This window comes from Sebastes fasciatus, chromosome 2 (assembly GCF_043250625.1).
Source record: "Sebastes fasciatus isolate fSebFas1 chromosome 2, fSebFas1.pri, whole genome shotgun sequence".
Lineage (NCBI taxonomy): Eukaryota > Metazoa > Chordata > Actinopteri > Perciformes > Sebastidae > Sebastes > Sebastes fasciatus.
In genome coordinates, this window is record NC_133796.1 from 18,372,710 (window position 1) to 18,398,079 (window position 25,370).

General features: G+C 41.2%; 1 protein-coding gene and 1 long non-coding RNA gene across 8 annotated transcripts in view; one reads left to right on the plus strand and one right to left on the minus strand.

The window, feature by feature from the left end:
- Positions 1 to 19,566, minus strand: part of LOC141753860 (uncharacterized) — a 78,140-nt gene extending 58,574 nt beyond the window's left edge. For 2 of the 7 annotated variants that reach the window (XR_012590532.1, XR_012590528.1), the window contains exons 1-2: positions 19,429 to 19,566; positions 2,828 to 2,892 (exon numbers count right to left, since the gene is read on the minus strand). This is a non-coding gene — a long non-coding RNA (uncharacterized LOC141753860). Of the gene's footprint in view, positions 1 to 2,827; positions 2,893 to 12,995; positions 13,070 to 18,152; positions 18,349 to 19,428 lie in introns of those variants that run through there. The other 5 variants (XR_012590529.1, XR_012590526.1, XR_012590531.1 and 2 more) reach the window with 5 other exon arrangements.
- kif26ba (kinesin family member 26Ba) overlaps positions 1 to 25,370 on the plus strand; it is a 114,224-nt gene that overhangs the window by 61,576 nt on the left and 27,278 nt on the right. Inside the window, exons 6-7 of the mRNA XM_074612473.1 lie at positions 19,435 to 19,653; positions 20,693 to 20,786. Of these exons, the coding sequence (XP_074468574.1) occupies positions 19,435 to 19,653; positions 20,693 to 20,786 (313 nt within the window). The remainder of the gene's footprint in view (positions 1 to 19,434; positions 19,654 to 20,692; positions 20,787 to 25,370) is intronic.

Consider the following 25,370-nt stretch of genomic DNA (forward strand, 5'->3'; position numbering starts at 1 on the left):
GTTAACATGTTAACGCAAAATCGTTTTAACGCAAGTCATAGGCAAGTCAGCACACTGACACACTGACAGCTGTTGTTAACTGTTGGACTTGAGTTTGCCATGCTATGATTTAAGCATATTTATCATGCTAGATGCAGTACCTGTGAGGGTTTCTGGACGATATTTGTCATGGTTTTGTGTTGTTAATTGATTTCCAATAATAAATATATACATATATTTGCATAAAGCAGCATAGTTGTCCACTCCCATGTTGATAGGAGTATGAAATTCTTGACAAATCTCCCTTTAAGGTACATTTTGAACAGATACAAAATGTGCGATTAATCGTGATTAAATGTTCTAATTTATTGACAGCCCTACTCTATGTACTTGACATAATTTAGTGCATTTCATATTGCAAGTTTACTGACAGTTGTGTGTTTAATGCTTGAGACTAGCTGTTGCCATTGATGTTGGATGCTACGGTGTCTGACACGTTGCTTCGATGTGTCGCAATGAAGTGAATGAACTGTTTTTGTTTTTAGACTGGCTAGAAGTTACTCGGACAGATCACTTGCGATTGATAAAAACTGTTCAGCAAACGTCTCGCCTCAGTTAAGACTGTCTCAGACACATTCGGTATGTTATAAAGTTTATGATTGATGTCAACTCTGACTCTACATTAAAAAACATTGCAAAATCCAAATCAGTCGATGCAAAAGTCACTGGTTTTATTAGTGTAAGTTTATGTCAGTTGTCATTTGTGTACTGAGGTTTTTAATTTGACGTTGCCTAATTTATGATATAAATCCATTTTGTGGCGAATGGAAGCACTGCTGCTTTGACAAAAAGTGTTGATTTTGATTATTAATATTATTGAAAATATTTATAAGCAGTGACAGCATTTGGTGATCTCGTTTTAAATACTGGAAAGTTCTAAAATATTGAGATGTAGTATTTTATCATGACCTTGGTCAGTTTGTCTAAATGTATGTACTGGTATGTGTGTGTGTGTGTGTGTGTGTGTGTGTGTGTGTGTGTGTGTGTGTGTGTGTGTGTGTCACCCCTGCGGTACCATACTGGAATGCAGCCTAATGGTTACCAGGGTAACACATCTCAGGCTGACAAAAGTCATCTGTCACCATTGCCAATGGTTGATGAAACGTGTGTGTGTGTGTGTGTGTGTGTGTGTGTGTGTGTGTGTGTGTGTGTGTGTGTGTGTGTGTGTGTGTGTGTGTGTGTGCGTGTGTGTGCGTGTGTGCGTGTGTGTGTGTGTTGTGGAAGTGGGGGCGTTTCATGCTTCTCAAGTGTGTGCAATATTGATCGTCCATGTAATGAGTTTTTAGTGCCCCCTCCTCCACCGTTTGAGTGAGAGGCTCACTGATTCTCTCTGTGTGTGTGTGTGTGTGTGTGTGTGTGTGTGTGTGTGTGTGTGTGTCCTCACCGCTAGAAAAAGAATGACTATGGAGGACAAAATCAAACAGACATCAAACAGCCATATCCATTACAGTACACAGAGGACCCCACAGGTCCTGCTGTGTTTTTGTGTTCACATAGGTGTGAGTATGAAACTGAGAGAGTGCATCACAACTAGTTGTGAGCTAGTTGTCTGTCTGTCTGTCTGTCTGTCTGTCTGTCTGTCTGTACTTGCATGTGTGACAATGTTGGACAGTTGACAGTGAAGATGCAGACAGAAACAAGGGGGAGACAGCGAGGCATGACATGCAACAAAGGCTTGAAAAAAAAACATAGAACTTGCAGTTATGTAGCATGCACTATAACCATTCGGACACCGGGTTGAAAAGTAACTAAGTATGTTTACTCAAGTAATGTACTTAAACCTGCAATGGCCAAAATCTTTTTGGCATCATTGGGCAAAAATTTCGTAATAACCATTCAACATATTGTAATTTAAGTGTTCTGAGATAAAACTAGACTTATGCACCTCCTCATTCTGAGAAAGAATACAAAATATAAAAAACAAGTAAATTATAATTTATTAAATCAATGAGACTTTATTGATCCCCAGAGGAAAACTCACAAGCTACCCAGAAGTACTGTATTATAGAGTAATATATACTACATGATCTAAATTCGACTCAGTCACAATGTGTTTTAGGTCTGACTCATGATCTTTTTACTGGTTTCCCATATTGTCTGTCACTCGCACCTGCCTACTTTCAAATAAAACACATTTCAGATAATTTCTAACAATTGATTTACAGTAAAATCAACTGTTAAAGCAGTAATGATGTTCAGAAATGTGACTATGTAGGTAGAAATGCTTTCACATGAGAAGCATTTTTTATTTCTAGTCTAGAAATCTCTCAATCATATTTAAGTTGAGGTCTTTTATATTTTATTTGTCTTTTTGTGCAACTGATTATTTTATGTGTTGTGTTCGTCCCCCCGGTGAGTCTCTATCTCCGTTTCCCTCCATATGGAGGTGACAGATGTCCCCTCAGTTGTCAGGGAGACAGATTCACACTCACATATTTACAAGCACACTCACACACATAACAGCCAAATTATACTGACATTATACACTAAAACCCCATATACTGTATACATTATGAAGCACGTACACACAGAACGGCTTCACCGTCTGTCTGTCTCTCACTCTGGCTTCTGTTTGATCCCACTATGATCTTCTGTGATCTTGTGATAGCAGTGATTAGCTTGTCTGGCCGGCCGTGCTGTGTACTAGCCTGCTGCTACTACTGTTTAATTACTACTGCCAGACTCCCTCCTTCTCACAGTCATGTGGACGCCTCACAGCAATCATTCTGGTCTGATCTGTGTTATGGTGTGACTTTGATTAAGGTGTCCAGTCGTTTTAGCTACGTACCAACTTTGTCTTCCTGTTGCCCTGCTGGCAGCCTGCCCGTCCTCAATCAACTGCAACAAATGGATCTGAAAAGCAAGTCAATTGAAAGAAATTGTCTTTATTTCATTGTTAAAGGAGGAGCTTTACCTTTTGGAAAATGTGTTTTATTGACTTGACTTTGGATGAGAAGACGGATACCACTCTCATATTTGTCCGTTAAATATAAAGCTACAACCAAGAGACTCTTAGCTTAGTTTTGCGTAAAGAAAAATGGGGGGAAACAACTAGTCTGGCTCCCAGCCAAGAAATAGTCTTGAACGTTTACACTTCAGTTTTTGTATGGATTAAGCAAACAAGATACAACATGTGAATTTGGGGATTTTGTTGCCTTTGTACGGAGCCAGACTAGTTGTTTCCCCCATGGATGTATAAAGAGAATTGGACACAGCGTTGGAGGCGGAGCCCCGTTCATTCCTACGAAAGTTGCTTAGTGGTGCATGAAGCAAGAAAAGCTTGGCTTCCAAGTATAAAATTACCCTGATCTTCCAGTGATCCTCCGCATCCGTTGGGCCCGTAGAGTAAGGGCCTCCCAGCCCTCACTCCAGCCCTCGGACTGGGGCTCATTCACGTGAACGGAGGAAGGAAAATAACTCTGGATTCAGCTATTAGTGCATTTTACAACTTTTAGGACCTAATGACGTCTCTTTCCCAATGTAAGTCTATAGGAAAAAGTATTTTTGTGCCCAATGGCATCACGTGACGGTCATGGAAGTTGTATTACCACCGTTAGGCCACTATATAAAATCTGCTTCAAAGCCCGGTGCACTTCCTCGGGGCTTGGTTTTCCCCTGATTCCAATCTTTATGCTAAGCTAAGCTAACTGTCTCCTTGGTTTAACTTGAATGCCAATTTGTAAATTCCCTGTTTAACCAGTGTTTCTGACATGTTGGCTGATAAGCCATCATTGCTGTGGTTTGGAAAGAAATGGGGAATAAAAGGACAGGCTACGGTACCAAGGCAGGAAAATATTCTGGCATTTGGAAAATAACAAGCTTCTCCTGTGAAATCAATTGAAGCTTGCCAAAACCCAATCAAACACACTCTCACACACACACGCAAACATATGGGAAGAAAATGGCTGTGGTGACATTTCTCCAGTAAAAATGTCACCTGCAGTGGGGGTCGGCTCCCTGCTGAAATGGCATTTGCACACATTCACGCTCAGACAGACACACACACACACACACACACATGCACACACAGGCTTGCATGCTCACACATTTATAGGATTACAGTGTACAATGAAAGATGTCAAGGAAGCGGCAAAGCCCCTGGTGTAAGTGTGTACGATACATCCTGCGGAATACATGGGCTTGTCTGCCAGTGTGATGGGGGGTTAGTGTTCTCCCCGATGTTAATATGGCAGAAAACAGATTGAGACATCACATTTAAAGCCAGGGGAAATCAACCTGCACAGGTCAGATGTGCTGCTGTGTGTGTGTGTGTGTTACACAGAGAGAGAGAGAGAGAGAGAGAGAGAGAGAGAGAGAGAGAGAGAGAGCCTTGTTCCAGATGTATCCCTCAGTGGACGTCTCTGACTGGCGTCTGTATCTCAAACTCCCCTCTGTTATTTCTATACGCGCTGCTTCTCTACATGTGTTGTTGGTAAGCTCCGTTTCACTTTAATCAAATCAGCCAGCTGGGAGCCTTCCATTCAGACCCCTGGCTGCTGGGGGAGATTTGTATCAGTCGAGGAAATTAAGCTGTGTATATTTTATCACTTAGGAAACCAACTGCAGACTGCACGTGACACATTTTTGAAGCTGTCAGATGAAAAAATATATATGAAAAATACTGCGGATCGCCAACAGCAATTGCATAAAAACGATCTTCATCGGTAAGTAAGAAAGACATCTTATTTTCTAGTTGCTTTCTAGGCATCTTTATCAGCTATGGGCTTCATCGAGGTTCGCAAACCGAGTCAGTGAGTGTCATTTAGCAGCAGCTGAGATAGAATGTGTGTATGACTGCTAAATTATGGAGTTATAATTCCTTCTCCCTGCATGCACTGACTGTCATTAAACACTTTAACTTTACAGAAAATGTGGCTCTAGGGATGGCAATGTCAGTCTGCCCGTCGGTCGGTCCAACATTTTGGTCCAGACTGAATCTCAAATCTAATATCTCAACAACTATTGGATGGATTTTCATGAAATTTGGGACAGATATTCATGTTCCCCTCTGGATTAATTGTAGTAACTTTGGTGATCCCTAAATTAATCTTGTTTTTATTTTGTCCAATACTTAAATTTATGACCAAATACCTGAAAAAAGTGAATATGGGTATTGCATTTATCCCAGTAGTCTACCTCCGGGCCTGAAAAGTGAAGCCAATGCGGAAGTGCCTTAAACTTGCATTCTTTCTAACAGCCAGCAGGGGGCGACCCCTCTGGTTGCAAAAATAAGTCACATCGTATAGAAGTCTATGAGAAAATGAGCCTACTTCTCACTTGATTTATTACCTCAGTAAACATTGTAAACATGAGTTTATGGTCTCAATCGGCAGTTTCAAGTCTTCTTCAATGCAGCATGATGTTCATTTAGTAAATGATGGTCCCATTTAGAGTCAAATAGACCACAAAGCAGGGTATGCTTTAGGGCGTGGCTACTTTGTGATTGACAGGTCACTACCACAGCGTTGTCCAGTCTGGGAGTTGTCCGTGTTTTCGTCTTAGAACTTTAACCCTTTCACAGTGTGTTTTCAGTTCATGAAAGTTAATTATAACCTTTTTGGTCGCCTAAAAATGTCTTATTCATCATTCGGTTGTACTTAGATCCACCCTCTCATGTTACTTCTTTTTGCAAAAAAACAAGATGACAACGTCAAAAATGCTGAACTTGAGGTTTCAAAACGACAGTCCACAAACCAATAGGTGACGTCATAGTGACTACGTCCACTTTTTATATACAGTCTGTGATTCATCCACAATAGTGGCATGGCTTTATGTATGGCAAAGTCGGTCTGTCAGTAAGTGTGACTGAAATATCTCAATTACTATTGGATGGATTGCCATTTCATAGAGACAGTTATGTTTATGACTGCTTAACTTTTCCTCTAATGCCATCATCAGGTCAAATGTGTCCAGTAGGCTACTTTGGTTTATGGCCAAATGTCTCCAAAACTAATGACACTCCCTGGCAGTCTCTGCTGTACTTTGTGTTTAGTGCTAATTAGCAAATATTAACATGTTAAATTAAGATGGTAAACATGGTAAATATTTCCTGCTAAATATCAGCATGTGAAGCATTGTGATTGTGGGCATGTTATCATGCTGACGTCAGCATTTAGCTCAAAGCTTTGCTGTGTCTGAGTACAGCCTCACAGAGCCGCTAGCATGACTGCAGACTCTGAGTCTGGTTCCAGGCTGGATCACAAATACATGAGCCATTCACAGTTGCCCCGAGGCTTACATACATAGTCTTCTTTAAGCTGTCTGCTCCACTTCATCCACGGTTCTGTATCATACCTGATCTAAATATGGTTTAATATATCTGAAGAGTGATTGAAACTGCCTCTTGACCATGGAGCTTTTAGAAAAGTGGTCTACGACCACTGCGGATAACTTGTGGAAACGGCAGCTTGGGCTAATCACCCACCCTGCTGTTAAATAAATGATTACAGAAACTGAAACTATGGATACTTACCTCGAAAGTGACCTAAGCCTAACTGACGACCCTCAAATGGGACCCATGAACCCCTTGGGGCAAACTCAAAAGAGACCTCAAGGGGTGAAAAGTCTGCTGAAGCTTAAGTCAAGAACGAGAATTGGATGCTGGAATGTTAGAACATTATACCAGACAGGAAAACTGGCACAACTGGCCAAGGAAATGCAACGGTACAACATAAGCATTATCGGGGTGTGTGAAAGCCGATGGAACACCTTTGGAGAGGTAAGAACTGCCACTGGAGAGACCTTCCTCTACTCTGGCAACCCAAAGGAAGAAGACCCCCACACATATGGAGTAGGACTACTCCTATCAAAAGACGCAGCTAAAAGTCTCATAGAATGGGAACCAATATCAGAACGGATCATCACAGCCAGGTTCGCATCCAAAGGACGCAATATCACATGCATTCAGTGCTACGCTCCAACCAACACTGCTGTGTTTGAAGTGAAAGAAACTTTTTACCAACAACTACAGGCAGTTTTCCAAAAGGCTCCCAAGAGAGACATTAAGATTGTGATGGGAGACATGAATGCCAAGATTGGAACGGATAACAACGACTGGAAGGGAACAATGGGGACAGAAGGTCTGGGGCAGATGAACGAGAACGGGCTTCTCTTTGCAAGCCTTTGTGCCCTCAATGAGTTGGTGATTGGAGGCAGTCTTTTCCCACACAAACAAACCCATAAAGCTACATGGATATCTCCGGACCACCGCACAGAGAACCAGATCGACCACATTGCAATAGACAGGAAATGGAGGAGAGTTCTCCTCGATGTCAGAGTCAAGAGGGGCGCCGATATAGACTCAGATCACCATCTTCTCGTGGGAGAACTCCGGATGAAGTTGGCAGTAAAACAGAAAGCTGGAAACAGGGTACAGAGAAGATTTGAGACAAGAAAACTAAAAGACATCAAGGCACGGCAAGAATGGGGAATTCTACTCCGAAACCAGTTCCAAACCCTAGCAGAGGGAGAAAACATAAATGACAACTGGGAAAGATGCAAGAAGGCTATCACTGACACATGTGAAACTGTCCTGGGGTACCGAGACCCCAAAAGAAAAGACTGGATTACTGATCCAACATGGAGGGAGATTGAAGCTAGGCGAGACATCAAACTGAAACTCAACAGAGAGACAGACCGCAATAAGAAGGAAGGCCTCCGACAAGACTACCAACAAAAGAACATAATCGTCAGAAAGAGCTGCAAGAGGGACAAAAAAGCACAAGCGGAGGAGCTCGCCAACAAAGCAGAGGCAGCAGCCAGGCAGAACAACGCAAGGGAATTGTACAAAATTACCCGACAGTTAGCTGGTAAGAACAAGAGCTTTAGCCGGCCTATCAGAGACAAACAGGAAAACCTTCTCACTAAAGACTCCCAACAACTAGAGCGCTGGAAGGAACACTTTGAGGAAGTCCTCAATAGACCTCCTCCAGACACCCCCCCAGACATTGAAGAAGCGAGACGAGACCTAAACATCAACTGTGAAAGGATATCAAAGGAAGAAATCAAAAGAGCCATCAAAAAACTGAAGCTCGGCAGAGCACCAGGAAAGGACAACATCCCCCCTGATGCACTGAAAGCAGACATCAGTGCCACCGCTGACATCCTCCACGGGCTTCTAAATGAGATCTGGGTAAAAGAGGAGGTACCCAATGACTGGAAACAAGGGCTAATTGTCACAATTCCCAAGAAAGGCAACCTCAGTGAATGCAAGAACTGGAGAGGCATCATGCTTCTCTCAGTCCCCAGCAAAATCCTCTGCCGAATCATCTTGGATAGAATGCAAGAACCACTGGACAAGATATTCAGGAAGGAACAAGCAGGTTTCCGGAAGAACAACTCCTGTACAGATCACATTGCATCACTCAGAATAATTGTCGAGCAGTGCATCGAATGGCAGTCATCACTGTTCATCAACTTTGTTGACTTTGAAAAAGCCTTCGACAGCCTAGACAGAAACATCCTGTGGAAGCTGCTCCGACATTACAGAATACCCATAAAACTGGTCAATCTCATTAAATGTATGTACAATGGATTCACGGGCCAAGTCATTTCAAATGGAAAGCTATCAGACACCCTCCAAATAAAAACAGGAGTACGACAAGGCTGTCTTCTGTCTCCACTGCTCTTTCTTGTTGCCATCGATTGGACTATGAAAAAGTCAGTGGATGGCCAAAGGACGGGGTTACAGTGGACTCGATTTTGCAGATGACTTGGCACTGATCTCAGGAACACACACACAAATGCAACAGAAGACAAACAAATTACATGAACACAGCAAACAGCTAGGCCTCATGATCAACATTGGAAAGACCAAGGTCATGAGGATCAACACTAAATCCCACCAAGGAATAAATATCAAGGAGCAACCCCTAGAAAATGTGGCAGAGTTTGTCTACCTGGGAAGCAACATCAGCACAGACGGAGGAGCAGATAAGGATGTGGAGCTACGCATCAGCAAAGCAAGACATGCCTTCAGAACACTCCGACCTGTATGGCTCTCTTCCCAGCCCTCCAAAAACACAAAAATCCAAATTTTCAACTCAAATGTAAAATCTGTCCTTCTCTATGGCTGTGAAACCTGGAAAACCACAAACACAATCACCAACAAACTGCAAGTGTTCATCAACAACTGCCTCCGATACATACTGAGGATATGGTGGCCCAGAAAAATTACAAATACAGACCTGTGGAAACAGACAAACCAGGAGCAAATCAACAAAGAAATCAAAAGGAGAAAGTGGAGATGGATCGGGCATACACTCAGAAAACAAGAAACAAACATAACAAGACAATCTCTGGACTACAACCCACAAGGAAAGAGGAAGCCAGGGAGACCAAAAAACAACTGGAGACGGTCTATGCTTGACGAGTTAAACAAGATCGGGACCTCCTGGCAAGAAGCAAAGACCACTGCACAGAAGAGAGTGAGGTGGAGATCCATGGTGGACGCCCTATGCTCCCAAGGGGGCCAAGAGGACTAAGAAGAAAGAAGAAGAGGGATGAGAAATATTATTAAAAATCTTATGAAAGCTAATATGGGGAGCTCTCGCCTCTCTTGTCTTCTCTCCTTCGCTCCCTCTGTAACCTATCTTCACCTCATCTCTCTTATCTAGTGTAAGGATAAGTCTTATCGTTTGCCCTACCATCCCTTCAGCCCCACCCTCTCTGCTCTTCTCCATATATGAATGACAATGAAGGACTGTGGGAGTTTTTTTTTTCTCCCACCGCTTTCATCCCTGAAGCTAGCATTTTGCACACACACACACACACACACACACACACACACACACACACACATGCACACTCACAGATTGCGACTTGACCTTGGGGGAAAATGATACCATGACAGCTAATCAATTTTTAATAGCAGCTGCGATCCCTCTCAGGCCACAAGCTGTGTGCGTCTGTGTCATGAGCGAGCATGAGCAAGTGCATTTTCCACGGCCATTTGTGTGTCTTCATGCCTATCTGGGTGTCTGTGTGTCTTGTATCTAAATGAGGGAGTGAGTCTGTTATGGGAATCCAGGAGCCACTTTGTTCCACCTTGTAGCTGAAATATGAATGCTGTCAGTATTGGCAGGTCACTGACACACACACACACACACGCACACGCACACGCACACGCACACGCACACGCACACGCACACGCACACGCACACACACACGCACACACGCACACACGCACACACGCACACACGCACACACACACACGCACACACACGCACACACACGCACACACACGCACACGCGCGCACACGCGCACACACGCACACACACGCACACACGCACACACCTCACTCTTTCCTACTGTATTTTCCGTGTTTGCGTGGGTGTTTTGCAGTCTGTAAAAGCCTCCTGAGATTAATTTGTGATTCACTGCTATATAAAATGACATAGATATGACATAGATATGATATACATGCGAGCCACGTAATTCCTTTCTTCAGTCAATTTAGAAGATCATTTTACTCTGACTTATCATGTTATAGCAAGAAATGCTTCTGCCGCACCATATTAAATGACTGCAAGGGTGTACAGTAGGTTTGGTTTCAGAAGTGGGGGGGACACTGTAAAACAAATATATTAATAAATAAAAAAAACATAAAAATAGCATATACAGTATAGGATGTAGTTTGTGGTGCTGTTGAACAGTATTGCATTATACAGATATGTCCTCCTGTTAATTAGCCTACTCTCATTGATATAAATAAATTATAAGAACAATGCTCAGAGAGACTTTATAGTCCAATAATGACACTCCGCTTCCTATTAATGTACCACCAGCATTGTGTACAATACTTTCAACTATTGTTCACAGTGGTGTGAAAAGCAGTGTCTGGTGTGGGATTAATCTTAATCTTATTGTCAACAAATCCCATGAAAAGACCAAAATCAACAATGTGTTTTGTCGACCGAAATAACCCAGTACCAAGTATTATTGAAACTTCTCCAGTCAAACTTTACTTGCAATCGATCCTTGTAGTGCCCAGATCTAGAAAAAGAGTTTTGTAAGGTTTCACTCTCAACCAATCACCACAAGCCTTCTTCGATTTAATGTGACGTGTGATTGACTCACTACCGCAGCAGGTACAGTACAACCCATACAGCGGGGATTGCCTGCCTGCATACGGCTCTGAACACGGAGATGTCTGCAGCTTCCATTCAAATGATGGGTATTGAATGAAGTACTCTACTGGTATCGGTATCACTTTAAGGGTACTGGTACTGGCATTGTAATTTTTTAAACGATACCCAGCCATAAATTAAACGCATTGTTTTTTCTGGAGCTGACGATGGAAGTAGGAGTGTCAAGGCCAAGTAATTTCCTAAAACAGCAAACGTTACTCAAACAGGAGTAAATAGTGCCTTTTTAGGGGACTATTTTCAGCTACACATTTGATGCGAATATTTATGTATTTATCAAGAAGGATGTATTATTTACTGTGTTTTTAATCATGTTTGGAGGTAAATGAAGAGAGGAATAAGCTTTATTAGGCTTTGGTCTTTTTATGGAATTGACAATAGGAATATCAGCAGCCTCATCCTCTCATGTTAAACACTGAATGATTTTAGTTGCTTTTAACTTATGTCAGGAAATAATTGGTCTATAATCTTATTTGTCCTATTTTTACGCTTTTAATTTCTTCCTTCTTGTGTAAATTGTCTTAACATTGTATTGTGATTGTTTTACCCTTTGTTAGATTAGATTAGATTACACTTTATTGTCATTGCACATAGTACAAGTACAACGATATGCAGTTTTGCATCTAACCAGAGTGCAAACTAGTAAAGTGCTGACAATATATACAAATGAGGATAAATTGGTGTACAGTATGTACATATACATATATACAGATTGTAATTAAAGTGCAAATGATCGACATGTGTTATATTCTGATGAATAAGAGCTTAACTATAAGTTGCATACTGATAAATATTGTATTAAAAATTTGTATAAGAGTATTATAAACAACAAATGATATATGCAGGTGGAGTTATCTATACATAGATATTGTGTGAAACACCTTGAGATTTTGCTGTATTTTAAAGTGTGCTATATAAATTAAATTCATTATTATTTATTATTATTGAGTGAGGGCTTAGATCATGTAAGTCACTTGAGACCAAATATGCAAGTCACATTTTGTGACATTTAATTCTGTTAGTGTGTACATAGTTAACTTGGACTGTCCAGTAATATGTTATCAAAAATTACATGGCTTTGTTATTTCACCATTTCTGGTATAAACAAGGTGTTTTATCTAATATATAGTGGCTCATCCTTGTCCTACTACACACACATTCAAACCTCAGAGTGCAGAACCTCCACTGACGATACTGTGAGCTGAGCTGGATTGAATAAATTAGTTAAAATTAGAATTGATCTGAAGCCTAAACTTGCTATTCCCATATGGTATTTGTATCTATCTCTCTGTACATGTGTTTGCACGAATGTGTGTTTCTGCAGTCTTTGGGAACCAATTAGAGCTCAGTCTCGGTCTCTTATTGATTTTCCGGCCAATAGTAATGAAACACTGCTGTGAGGGGCTATCGAACAATCTTCCTCTCAGCTCAGACCTGTTTGTTGCTGTTTAGCTGAATTCCTTCACTTAAATTGCTCAAAGACTTCATTGTGTCTGAGTGTGGTGTATAAAGAGGAGGGACAGGAAGCTCTGTAGCCAAGAGGGGGAATTAGAGGTCAGGTCAGTGTCTCAGGAAAAAAAAAAAAGCATGACTCCTTGTCTCAACATCTGTCATAGCATGTACCCTTTAGCATGGAAATGAACCGCCAAGCTGTTCCAGGCGTGATCAGCAGACCTATATGTCAGACACAGTGGTAGTTTAACATACATGCTCAGACACACATTACAGCCGAGCACAGATATCAATTCTTCTCTAAATCAACTAGAATTTAAATATTCACAGAGAAAAGAAAGAGTCAAAGAAACACTCACTTCTCTAGCATCTCTTCCTCGTGTTTTTTTCCTAGTCTTCATTTCTGCAGCTCACCACCTTTCATCAGTATTCACTGCAGCATGAAGTGTGAGAGAAAAGAGGAAAGTTTAGAGCGGATACAAGGAAAGAGACTGATTTGTCTCGTCATTTGTTCTGGGAGAGGAAGTGAGACGGGGAGATGAGACACAGAGAAAATGGAGGGAGCAGTGGGAATGGAGTGGGTGGACAGTGCTATCGAGCAATGCGATGTTTTTCAAACATGAAGAGAGACTGATGAAGGGAAAGGTGTATAGGTGTTGTGGAAGTGGGAGTCAGAGAGAGAAGAGGGCAGAGAGAACAAGAGAGGGATGAAGGCATCAGGGAGGTAGACACACTGTTAGTATCTGGAGAGTTATTAATGACCTTTTTCTCTCTCTCTTGCTTCTTCATTTTAGTGTCATCTTTAGCTGTGCTCAGGTACCTGTTGTCAATGTATCTGGTTGCTATGACGATTTAATTTCCCTCTTGGGATCAATAAAGTCATTCACTAGTTTCCTTCATCTATCTTTTCTGAAACAAACACCACTAACTCTCTCTCTCTCTCTTCCTTCTTTTTCATTAGAAGAACAAAGGGTCCATTAGCTTTGTGTTCCTCCTGCATGTGTCCCTGTATGTCATAGTGGCTGCAGCACTTTGCCACATGTATTGATTCACCAGTGGAACGAGGCCAAGGATCCTCTGAGAGTATTGTGGGAGTGGGTTTGATCACGCATGCAGACAAACAGTTGAGCTGGACTCAGGTTCAAAAGTTTACATTCGGTTTTTTTTGTTTCTGTAGACCAAAGGTAATTTTCATATCCATCTCTTAAAGGAACAGTGTGTAACATTTCAGTGGATCTATTAGCTGAATTGGAATATAATATTTATAACTATGTTTTCATTAGTGTATAATCACCTGAAACTAAGAATAGTTGTGTTTTTGTTAGCTTAGAATGAGCCCTTCATATAGGCAGCGGGTCCTCGTCACAGAGTCCGCCATGTTGCTCTGCCATGTTTCTACAGAAGCCCAGAACGGACAAACCAAACGCTGACTCTAGAGAGAGCCTTTCACGTTTTTACGTTACCTGAAGGCCACCACAGTTCTCCGACACGCTTGTGAAACTGCGGTAACGTGAGCCGCAGAGTGCAAAACCGTGGTACCACCAGCCGCTGTGCGACTTTCGTTGCTCCTAAAGTAGTAGTGAACGACGTTACCACGGTTTTGCACTCGGCGGGTCACGTTATCATAGTCTTGGAAAGGAAGGAGTGAGTGGAGGGGTACTCGGTTGCAATATGCAACCACACCACTAGATGCCACCGAGTCCTACACACTGCATCTTTAAAGGTGGCATAATTGTGCTGATGCATCAGTTTCCCTGATGTTGTTATGTTGGTCATCACCACAGAGCTTTGATAGTTTGAAAAAAGGTGAATGGAGGTTAATGGCCCCTTGAATGACACCCTCAATATTTTGAGAAGCGGACATGGAATCACATTATGGAGGCCATAATGTGATTCCATGTCCACCTTTATATCTCAAACACACACACACACACTGACAACCCTCTTACCTTTCACACTCTTAGACGTGAGGAAGAAATGGGCTCTCAGGGGGCGGGGAGACTTTATGAGTTACGCCTTGTAAAGTGTGCAACGGTAAAATCCTTCCCCTCAGGCTCTTACTGATGTGAAGGGCTCTTTTATTGGGGTCAGGAGAGGGCGTAGCACTGAAAAGTGTGAGTGTGTGTTTGGGATGTGCTATAGAACTCTTGACCTGACATTAAGCCTTAGTATCCGACGTTTCCCAGGTCACCAAGGTTACAAATTTATTGTATTCGGGCGGCGTCTCAGTTTATCTCACATCCTCGTGGACACACTTTTAAATTTACACACAAGTGCAATTACCTTCATCTGAGAAAGACTTTAACACAAACACTCTCTCATACACACTCACTCACTCACAATTTATTGAACCAACTCTCAAATGGCCTATGGTCATTTAATGATGCAACCAAAGGAAAGCCTGTTAATGGGCTGTATTGTGTCTGTGTGTTGCAGCTAGAGAGAAAGAAAGAGCACATAAACAGCTCTTCGAATGTTATTTGCCTTTGTGCTTTTTACGCGGCAGTATATTATTTACTAGCAGGCTTTTATGCTTTCATTTTTTATAAAACACTTATCATTCTAGGTGCATTTGTTCAGTATAACACGACCTTGTTCTGGCTGCCTTTGTCTCTTTGTTTCAGGGCCATTAAATCATTCATGGCAAATAATTTGTACCATTTGTTTTTATCGCTTTTGTAGAAAATTGCTTTATGTTTGACGTTATCTAGCAGCACAGTAATGCGGTGGAGGCTAATTAATTAATAATCCAATTTACTTGAGAAATAAAGTCAAGCTCCAACATGAATATACTATGCTCTACATTTGACATATGATACAAAGACTTAAATATATGTTCCTTCTTGTCACTGACTTGTTTACCCATTTTTATTTATAATCACAGCTAATGGGTCTGTCAGTAAATGTATAGTTTAACTCACAAACAGTTTTCTATTTATTCTGTGAAGGCTCTATCTCAGAGTGCAGTGGGGTTTGGGGAGTGTTTTGGGATTACTGTGAGATTCGTAATCCCATGGTGGCGTTTAACTGGAAGCGCAGTGTTGAATCACACTTCAGACGATGATTCATCTGTGCTAACAAGCACAAACAGACAAAAAGATCTCTCCTCCTCTCTCTCCTTCCCTCCTAGGAGCCACATAAACACACTAGTCTCTTTTCATCTGCCCTGAACCTCTGAGACCTGTCGACGAAATCCTTCCTAGTTTAGAAAACACATGGTAAAATAAAATTAAAAATAGATTTCATTTCTTTCTTTGTTTTTATTTGTCACAATGCACTCAGATAAGGTTGAGTTAGCACACATTTAGTAATGTAACAATATAATATAACAGAGTATCCTGTGTATTATCAATCTATGATAAATGTCAGGACTTTTACTCCTGCAGACTTGAATACTATTAAACTATTATCCATCCATCCTTTGATTCTCAATACCACACTGAGAGGCAGGGTTCACACAGATGCTGAATTTTCATTCATAGTTTGGATCTTTTAAAAGAAGTAGTCCATACATTTGTGTTCTTTCAAGGATCAAGGGCCAAACTAAACCCGCAATGCCTTCCAAATTGAGAACGTCTCATCTCATAGAGGCCAAAACTAATGAGGCATTCATTCAGTTTCTGTCAACTCACAACGTCAGGAATGTAAGGATGAGAAATTGCTTATCTTCTAACTATCAGCCTGTGTACTGTGTACTGTCAGCTGATTTGCCGTTTATGGGACATTCAGCTCTTTGCATCTGTCATGCCTTAAACTACCTTGTCCAAAACAATCTACATATTTTGTGCCGTCAGCATTCAAAGCTGTAGCCAATTTACCGTGAACTGCCACTGATTCAGATTTCACAGTCTGGTCATTGTTCATGTTAGACGGCAACTCTAGAAGCTCAGCTTGTCCCATGATTTTACATTTTTTACTTTGCCGATTCTGTCTGTTCATTTTACTTCCTTGACAAACAGTCTGAGCTTCAGCTTTTGAAGAAAGCAGCAAGAGCTGGTTGTGAGGAAACTAAATAAGAGGAAACATTTAATAGTGCCTTTACTAGAAAATTATTTTTAGTCCCAGGAACTTAAATCATCAAGTACTAAAATTCAAGAAGTTACCAAAATCTTCATAACAATTTAAATGCATCTGAAGAACTGGAGGCAAATTTGATCAGTCATGGAATAAAAGGTAATTGCCTGTATTGAGACATAACGTTTGCATGTGACAAGACAACAACAAAGAGACATCACATGGCGACTGTGATATTGTCGATGTCAGAAAGGAGCGGTGTTGGGGAAGTTACTCGCAAACTGTAATCTAGGGCTGCAACTAACAGTTATTTTCATTGTCGATTAATCTGTTTATTATTTTCTCAATTAATCGATTAGTTGTTTGGTGTATAAAATGTCAGAAAATGGTGAAAAATGTCGATCAGTGTTTCCCAAATCCCAAGATGATGTCCTCAAATGTCTTGTTTTGTCCACAACTCAAAAATATTCAGTTTACTGTCAGAGAGGAGTAAAGAAACTAAAAAATATTCACATTTAAGAAGCTGGAATCAAAGAATTTTGACTTTTCTTTCTTAAAAAATTACTCAAACAATTAATCGATTACCAAAATAGATGGCGATTAATTTAATAGCTGACAACTAATCAATTAATTGTTGCAGCTCAACTGTAATCAATTACTCATTACACGTTACTCATTGATAAAGTAGTTACATTAGTTTAATTAGTTACATTACACGTTATTTTACTTTCCTTACTCAGCTCAGCTCCGTCAAAGTTGCCCTTGACTCCAAATCCTCCACACCCACTCATTGGTTGTATTTAACATATGTAGAAAAAGAACAAGAAGAAATGAGAAGAAGAAAAACGAGAAGACAAGACCCTGCGGTCCCGTCTCCGCTATTTAAGGGATTTATGCATCACTACGTAATATGTAACTGCCCAACACTGGAAAGTAGATGTGCAAAGTTGTTGAGGGAAATTCAGGGTGACTGAAAGCAAGAAATCTGTCACCAAAGTATAAAGTATAACTCTTAAAAGTAAACAGACTCAGGTACTTTATCACTATCCCCACCGACTTCTGAATCCATCCAATGTCACAGTGTAAGAAAATAAATTAATATACTTGATGATGAGTCTCTGAGACAGCTGGTGTGGTTATAAGACTGAATCCATAAAGCTCTCATTGCATCTGACACTCTGCACCATTCATCTGCTTTAACCAAGCCTCTCTCCCAATTGTCAGAAGGGAAAATCTGGGCTTAATCTCCTGGATAAGCATGTAGCATGTAGCAGGAAGAAAGATTTAGTGACAAACATGGAGAGAAGAAGACAGACGGACTGAATCAGAGAGTGATATATAGGAAGCAGTGAGAGATCAAAATAAGAGAGACAATTCACCCAAATGAGCCAGAGGAGGATCAAGAGATCAATAATAAACTGCTAGACAGTACCTCAAACTTTAAAACATCTTTAACTAACAGAGGAAAGGTTGTTTATACGGTGAAATGTTCTGGAACTCACTCAGATTCGATGACGCAGCGTTTTGCTTCCTCTGATATCAAAGAAAACAACAGCAGCTGTCAGGCGGTAAACTGTGGATGCTAACAGTTTATGACAGGAGTGGGAGGAAAGGAAGAGTGAGAGGAGGAGAGAAAGCTAAAACAGGATTCCTGCACTTCAGGCTTTTGATATGTGGCAGCGAGCTGAACGTAGACAGGAGGTGTGAGGAAAGAAGGAGGAAGGGATTTAGGATAGAGGGAGAAAGAGATAACGAAAGAGTGACAGGTAAATGAAGGGAAGGGAGAAGACGCGCTTGGGGTGAATAAGGTGATGAGAGAGCATGTACATATATCATGTAAGTCTTAAAAGAACTAAATAGCTGAATGTTGTGACTCTTTGAGTGTCTTTTGTCGAGGCTAAATAGATAAGATGAGTTCTGATGCCTTCTAGCAACAATCCCTAAGAATGATCAAATCTGTTCATAGTATCAAGTTGTGTAAATTTTGTCAGAAAATGACAAAGAAAACCATCAGAAATTAAAGTTTTATCAAGAGAGGAGCGCGACAGTACTGAACATATTGATAGTTGTATCTAAAGGCATCACCAAAGTTTTAAAAAAGGATACATTTTGCTGGTTACAATTTTTAGCACTCACTTATTTTAGCACTCTTTGCATTTATGAATGTGTGTCTTGTGCCTGTTGGTTACAGTCGTATTTCACTGGTTTGTAAATAATCAGACCAGAAATAATTTCATTTTGAAGAAAAATTACAAAAACCAACCAGTGCTTCCAGTGAAAGTTGGGTGAATCCTTTTATTGGAGGGATTTTCTCTTGAACTTCTGCATGTGTATTGAGTTTTTGTGAGGGATTAAGTTGTCCTATTCTATTGTGTTCAACTCTGTTGTTTCCAACGCATTTTCATCCCAACTCATCACATACCGGCGCTTTGTCAGACTACTTGGCGTCACTTTTCGGTCACAGTAAATACACGCTTAATGTTGTGAATTAAACAAAAACACGTGCTTAGGTTCAGGCAATACAACCACTTTAGTTAGGTTTAGGAAAAAAACATTGTGATTGGGCTTAAAACTACTACGTTTGTGAAGTGAAAATGACACTGAACATTGTGAACATGGGACAAGAACGAACAACTGATTGTGATGCACGGGACACAAACAGCGGCCTCCTGGATGAAAGCCTCCTGGATGAAAACCTCCTGGATGAAAGCCTCGTGTTTGTTGGAATAAGAACGGGCTGGTGTTTCACTATCTGAATATGTGTTTTCTGTGTCTTACCGTCAGGTGAAAGTGATGGTGCGTGTCTGCCCAGTGTCTCAGTCGGACACAGCTCCAGAGTCCAGTTCCTTCCTCAAAGTGGACCCTAGGAAGAAACAAATCACCATCATGGACCCCTCAGTCAATCAGTCGCCAAGCGCTGCCTCCCAGAAAAAGGCGGGAGCCAATCAGGTCCCTCCAAAGATGTTCACCTTTGATGCTGCGTTCGCTCCTGATGCATCACAGGTAAGAGAAAAGATTGTGAATTAACAAAATAAAGGACTTGGATGTGATTTTTATACAAAACCTAACCTTTATTCAATCAACAGTTAGATGAGAAGATCAATACCACTCTCCCCACAAAAAACAACCACAAACTTTTTGAACTTTGGACAGAGCCACGCTAGCTAATGTTTCTCGCTGCTTCCAGTCTTTATGCTTAGCTCACTGTCCTAAAATGTCATTACTTTAGCACTGATAGAGTCAATCACAAATGAAGGAGCTAAATGCTCTTTGTTTGTTTTTGGTTTCACTAGTCAACCAACTGCTGTGTAATGAAAATAGCTATTTTTGGATTAATTTTAATGTATGTGACTAAAATGCTAGCAATAGGAGTTAAATTTATATCTTGGAATAATGCACAAATACTCCCAAGTCAGACTAACAGGATGCTTTTTCATGCTTCCCATTCAGCTGACTTAGTGTTATCGCTTAACGCAGCATTAGCGACACTAATGAGGAACACACCCATCATCTATAAAAGTTGTTTGATGTATTTCTAGATTGCCTGTCAGTAAAACCATACATGGGGAGATTGACTTTCAAAATAAAATAGGAAACAAATCAAAACCCAGGACCATGACACCAACTGTGTTTTCCAATACCCATACTACCGTACTATTTAGTATGCCTGAAAAATATTTAGTATGTCCAATACATAATATGTCAAATGCAGCATGCCAGAAGTATCAGGATGTCCTACTACATCCAGTCGTATGTTGCAGTATGCAAGCCAGCAAGCTTTTCTGGCTTTTCTGACCCACAATCCTCTGCACAGGGAGTGTGAGCAAGATGGTCAAAGTTCAAGGTGCAATGTTATGACGAAGTTGTAGGTCCCAATTGTATGCATACTGCATGAAACAGTACGGGCTGCTGCAGTACATACTAAAAGTAACAAGAAAAAGTATGTGATCTGGAACACAGCCCAATTGTCTATCTATACGTTTAGATATTTATGCTTTTCTTTACCCTCTTCCTTCATCTCTCTCTATCTTCCTGTTGCTAGGCGGAGGTGTGTGCGGGAACGGTTGCCGAGGTGATTCAGTCGGTAGTGAACGGAGCAGATGGCTGCGTCTTCTGCTTTGGACACTCCAAGCTGGGTAACTCTCACACACAAACACATGCACGCAGACTACAAAATCAGAGCATGTGTGGCTCGTGAGTCATCTATACTGTGTGTGTGTGTGTGTGTGTGTGTGTGTGTGTGTGTGTGTGTGTGTGTGTGTGACCGTCAGTGTGTCAGTCTTTCATTTGGCTGTCTCTCCGCTGGCTCTCATCTATCAGAGAGAGAAAGAAGAGGATTAGTGTCTGCTGAAGCTGAAAGCATTCTCAGTCTGCTCTGTCTGTGTTTCTGTCTTCTTTTCTCTCTCTCTCTAATCCTTCTGAAGCTGGTTTTTAGAGAAGCTGTCTTAAAAAGGGTCAGGACCCCTCACTGTACACTGTTACATGCATGGACCCACACACATGCACTGGCACAAACAAAGACCCTCCACACACACACACCCTTGGTCAGCCCCTGTTGTTTTTATCCGTGTACATGCAAGCAGCATCACCCTTCTTAGCTTGTGATCTTCATACAGCCAGTTGGAGTTTCTAAGTCCCCTTGAACTGCTGGCAGAGGACGAAAGCAGAGAATCTAAATGCTGCAGTTCAGCAGGGAGCATTTGTGTGTTAATGGCTGAGCCATTTGCTGGAACAAACAGTGATGAATTTCTATGTAAAAACCAACATGCAAACTGTGTTTCCTTGTTGTGCTGCTGGGACTTTATCCCTCGCCAAATCTGTTGTAAAAGTAAACTCATTTATGAATTAGTTATGAAGTAGTACAGTGGCGGACTCAGGCTGTCCAAGGGGCAGAAAAAATAAAAAGGGCACCAGCTTCACGTGGTGGGGAACCAGCGTGCAGCAAGTTTTCTAGCATGTAGGGCAGCCTATATTGCACTGCATCGCGTTTCCTCCACTGGAAGGGCACTCTGGAGGGCACTTTATCATGTTTTCTCCACTGGAAGGGCACTCTAGAGGGAACTTAATCATGTTTTCTCCACTGGAGGGGAGTCTTAGAGGGCACTTTATCATGTTTTCACCACTGGAGGGGGGTCCTAGAGGGCACTTTATCATGTTTTCTCCACTGGAGGGGCATCCTAGAGGGCACTTTATCATGTTTTCTCCAATGGAGGGGCGTCCTAGAGGGCCCTTTATCATGTTTTCACCACTGGAGGGGGGTCCTAGAGGGCACTTTATCATGTTTTCTCCACTGGAGGGGCATCCTAGAGGGCACTTTATCATGTTTTCTCCAATGGAGGGGCGTCCTAGAGGGCACTTTATCATGTTTTCACCATTGGAGGGGCGTGCTAGAGGGCGCTTTATCATGTTTTCTCCACTTTAGCGGCATCCTAGAGGGCACTTTATCATGTTTTCTCCACTGGAAGGGTGCTGTAGAGGGCACTTTATCATGTTTTCTCTACTGGAAGGACCCCTAGAGGGCACTTTATCATTTTTTTTTCTACTGGAAGGACTCCTAGAGGGCACTTATCAGTTGTTCTCTACAGGAAGGGCACTCTAGAGGGAACTTTATCACAATTTTTCCTTTTGGTAGTTAGTATTTACAACTTGGGTCTTATTTTTGTCATTTTTGTAGTCATTACCATCAGTTTAGATAACACCTCAGTTTTGCCTCCAAATAAAGTGTTTTATTCTAAATCACTTAATTTGAAGGTAAAACTGAAAGTGAAGAGAAATCAAAGTATAGTTGTACTGCAATACCAAATGCAGCCACTTTACGCCAAAATCACCTCACAGCCCAGCGCTGTTCCTAGGGGCATGGTATGATCTAATAAAAAGGCATAAAACACACCAACAACAAGCCCTCATTGCACAGGAAAAGTGTGCACAACACGGCAAGCATGGTAAGTCAAAGTTTAACTAGGAATAATAAAGGAAAGATGGCCACATAATACCTAAGTTGTAATAAATAGGCATTCTGCTTTAAATCAGGCTTTATGTTTCTTTACGTCCTCACACAAAGGGCCTGTGTACTGTAGGACATATCAAACAAACAGATGCACATAATATCATATAATCACCACAGCTCTCCCAAGACACTAACCCAACATGGCGTACACGTCAGACAGCCTGTCGAGATCATTGTTGTGCATCTCACCATGTTTACATGTTTTCATTCAGCTTTCAAATATTGACACATGGGAATGACTGTCTCATGATTCATGACGGTGATTCATAGTGTATAATATGACTGTGAGTGGAACCAATATGCTTCAACACGCCCCCAAAACAGACCTCTTATTGTCAGTGTTACATTGTGTTGAATGATAACTGAATTTTCTGGCTTTAATATCGCAAGTGCTTTTATATGATCCATCAAAGACAGTTTGCTCTTTCAATCAATTTTACTGTGATATTAATGCTGCGGAGCGGCTCTGACATTGCTTGTTCCCGTTTAAACGGCTGCTGCCGTCGCAGAAGATGAGATAATTCTTCGTGATATGGCTCACCTAAGGCCATGGATCTTAATGAGGCTGCATTATAACGGCATTACCTTTTGCCTAATTAAAATGAGGGAAAGTAACACAACGAGCATTTATCTTCGGCCCTTGGCTGTAGACTCATATGGGTGTGCACACAATGTACACACATGCACACTTTCACAAAGAGTAACCAGGTTTTCATTGAATAGGGAAATGATACTGAAATAAATGGATGAAATTCAGGAATGTAATTGAATCCTCCGGCTTTGAGTCGTGTCTGATGGATTATGGTATCGGTTATGGGATTATTGGCTTTGGATGGATCATCTTTTAGTAATGATGAGTGTGTGTTTGTGTGTGTGTGTGTGTGTGTGTGTGTGTGTGTGTGTGTGTGTGTGTCTGTCTGTGTATGTCTTTGAACTGATGACACAGCGCTGCCTTTTTCTCTCAGATGTTCTCACCCTGTTCACTTTCTCTCTCATCAGGAGCTCTGTTTGATGAGACCAATTGCCGGGAATATACATATATTAATATATAATATAATATCAAGTACACACACACACACACACACACACACACACACACTGCTTTATCCCCTGTAGCGTAGAGTCCCTATGTTGCAGTGTTGTGTTAGTCAGTGCAGCAGTCAGCTGGCTGACCATGTCTTGACAGCCTGTGGTAGTCAGAAAAGGAAGGAAACACATATCCTCACGTAGGTGTGTAATTTAAGACTCTCGCACACACACAGTCCTGTTCAAGTGCTCTGTGGTTCTGGTAGTGGTACTACATAATAGAGCCGTTTTGATTGAGGGAGTCAGAGTTGTTAAATAAAAAGAAATCAACTGGTAAATCAGTTAAATCAAAGTCAATGAGCCAGTGTTGCTTTAAACAAGTTATTTTGATACAGCTGATTGCAGAATTTAATGCATTATTTAACATTTCTTTAACAGCATTTTGAGGTATTATCTAGAAGAATGTCAGCATTGTGCTTTAAGGCAGGAGTTCTCACAATTTTTGGGGCCAGTGACCCCTTACTGGGCAGAACATTTTCCATGGACTGCTACAAACTGATTAAACATATGCTTACTACCATTTGTACTCTTAGATGCCATTGGAACTATTTATATTCTAAAACTTTTCAACCTAAATACTTCAGACTTGTTTCATAGTGATAAACAGAAACACACATTTCAATTTGAATCATGTTAATACCACTTATTATCGAATCTGATTGGTCAATCACGGCGTTCTACGATCTGTTATTGCTTTATACCAGACCGTTGCTATGTATAACAGAGCGTTGCTATGGCTGCAGTTCTGATGTCGGATTCGGGTGGACAATTTTTTGTGTCAAATTATTGATCTCTTAAGTAAGTAGCCGTGTAATAAGCGGTATAATGAACAGCTAGCAGGTCATTGTTGTGAAATAAACCCCTTCAGATGACGCATCACCTTGTCGGGATTTTCACAACAATGTCCGGTTCGCTGTACATTATCCCTTACTTCAAGTACTTGATCTTAAAAGCTTTCAGAAAATGAACAGTAGCAAGATTGGCATAATCCTACTAAATCCAGATGTTTAAACATACAAGTCTAAATTAGAGTGAGCAACTGATTCATGACAGATTGATGTGCAACAATTATATCTTTTCTATTGGCCCCAAGCTAACGTGGGTGGGAGTATATGGACACAATATGCTTGTTTTATTGCCACAAATGGTCCCCATCTGTCGATATGCACTTTTTAATCATACAGCCCAATTTTATAATTCATAGCTAATTATTTCGCGGACCCCCTTGCAGAGTGCCACGGACCCCTGGGGGTCCCCGGACCTCACTTTGAGAATCACTGCTTTAGGGAACTTTAATGGTATAAACCATTTGTGACACTAAATACAACCCTTTTCGTTGAGCATGTTTACTATTTTCTCCACTAGATCTTTGAACATTTTTGTGACAAATCCTGAAATGCATCTTTGATTTGACAGTAAGCCTCGACGCTCCAGGAAACATTTTGAGAGAACAATGTGAAATTACAGTGTAGCTGACAACCGCCCCTCCGTGCTCCATCTCTGAACAAATCTGAACTACCCTACATCACACGAGTCAGGCTTTTGATGTCCTCTGTTTCTGTGTAAATGTTTGTGTCGGTGTGATTGTTAGGTGTGACATATGGCTTTGTTTAGGTGTGTGTTTGAT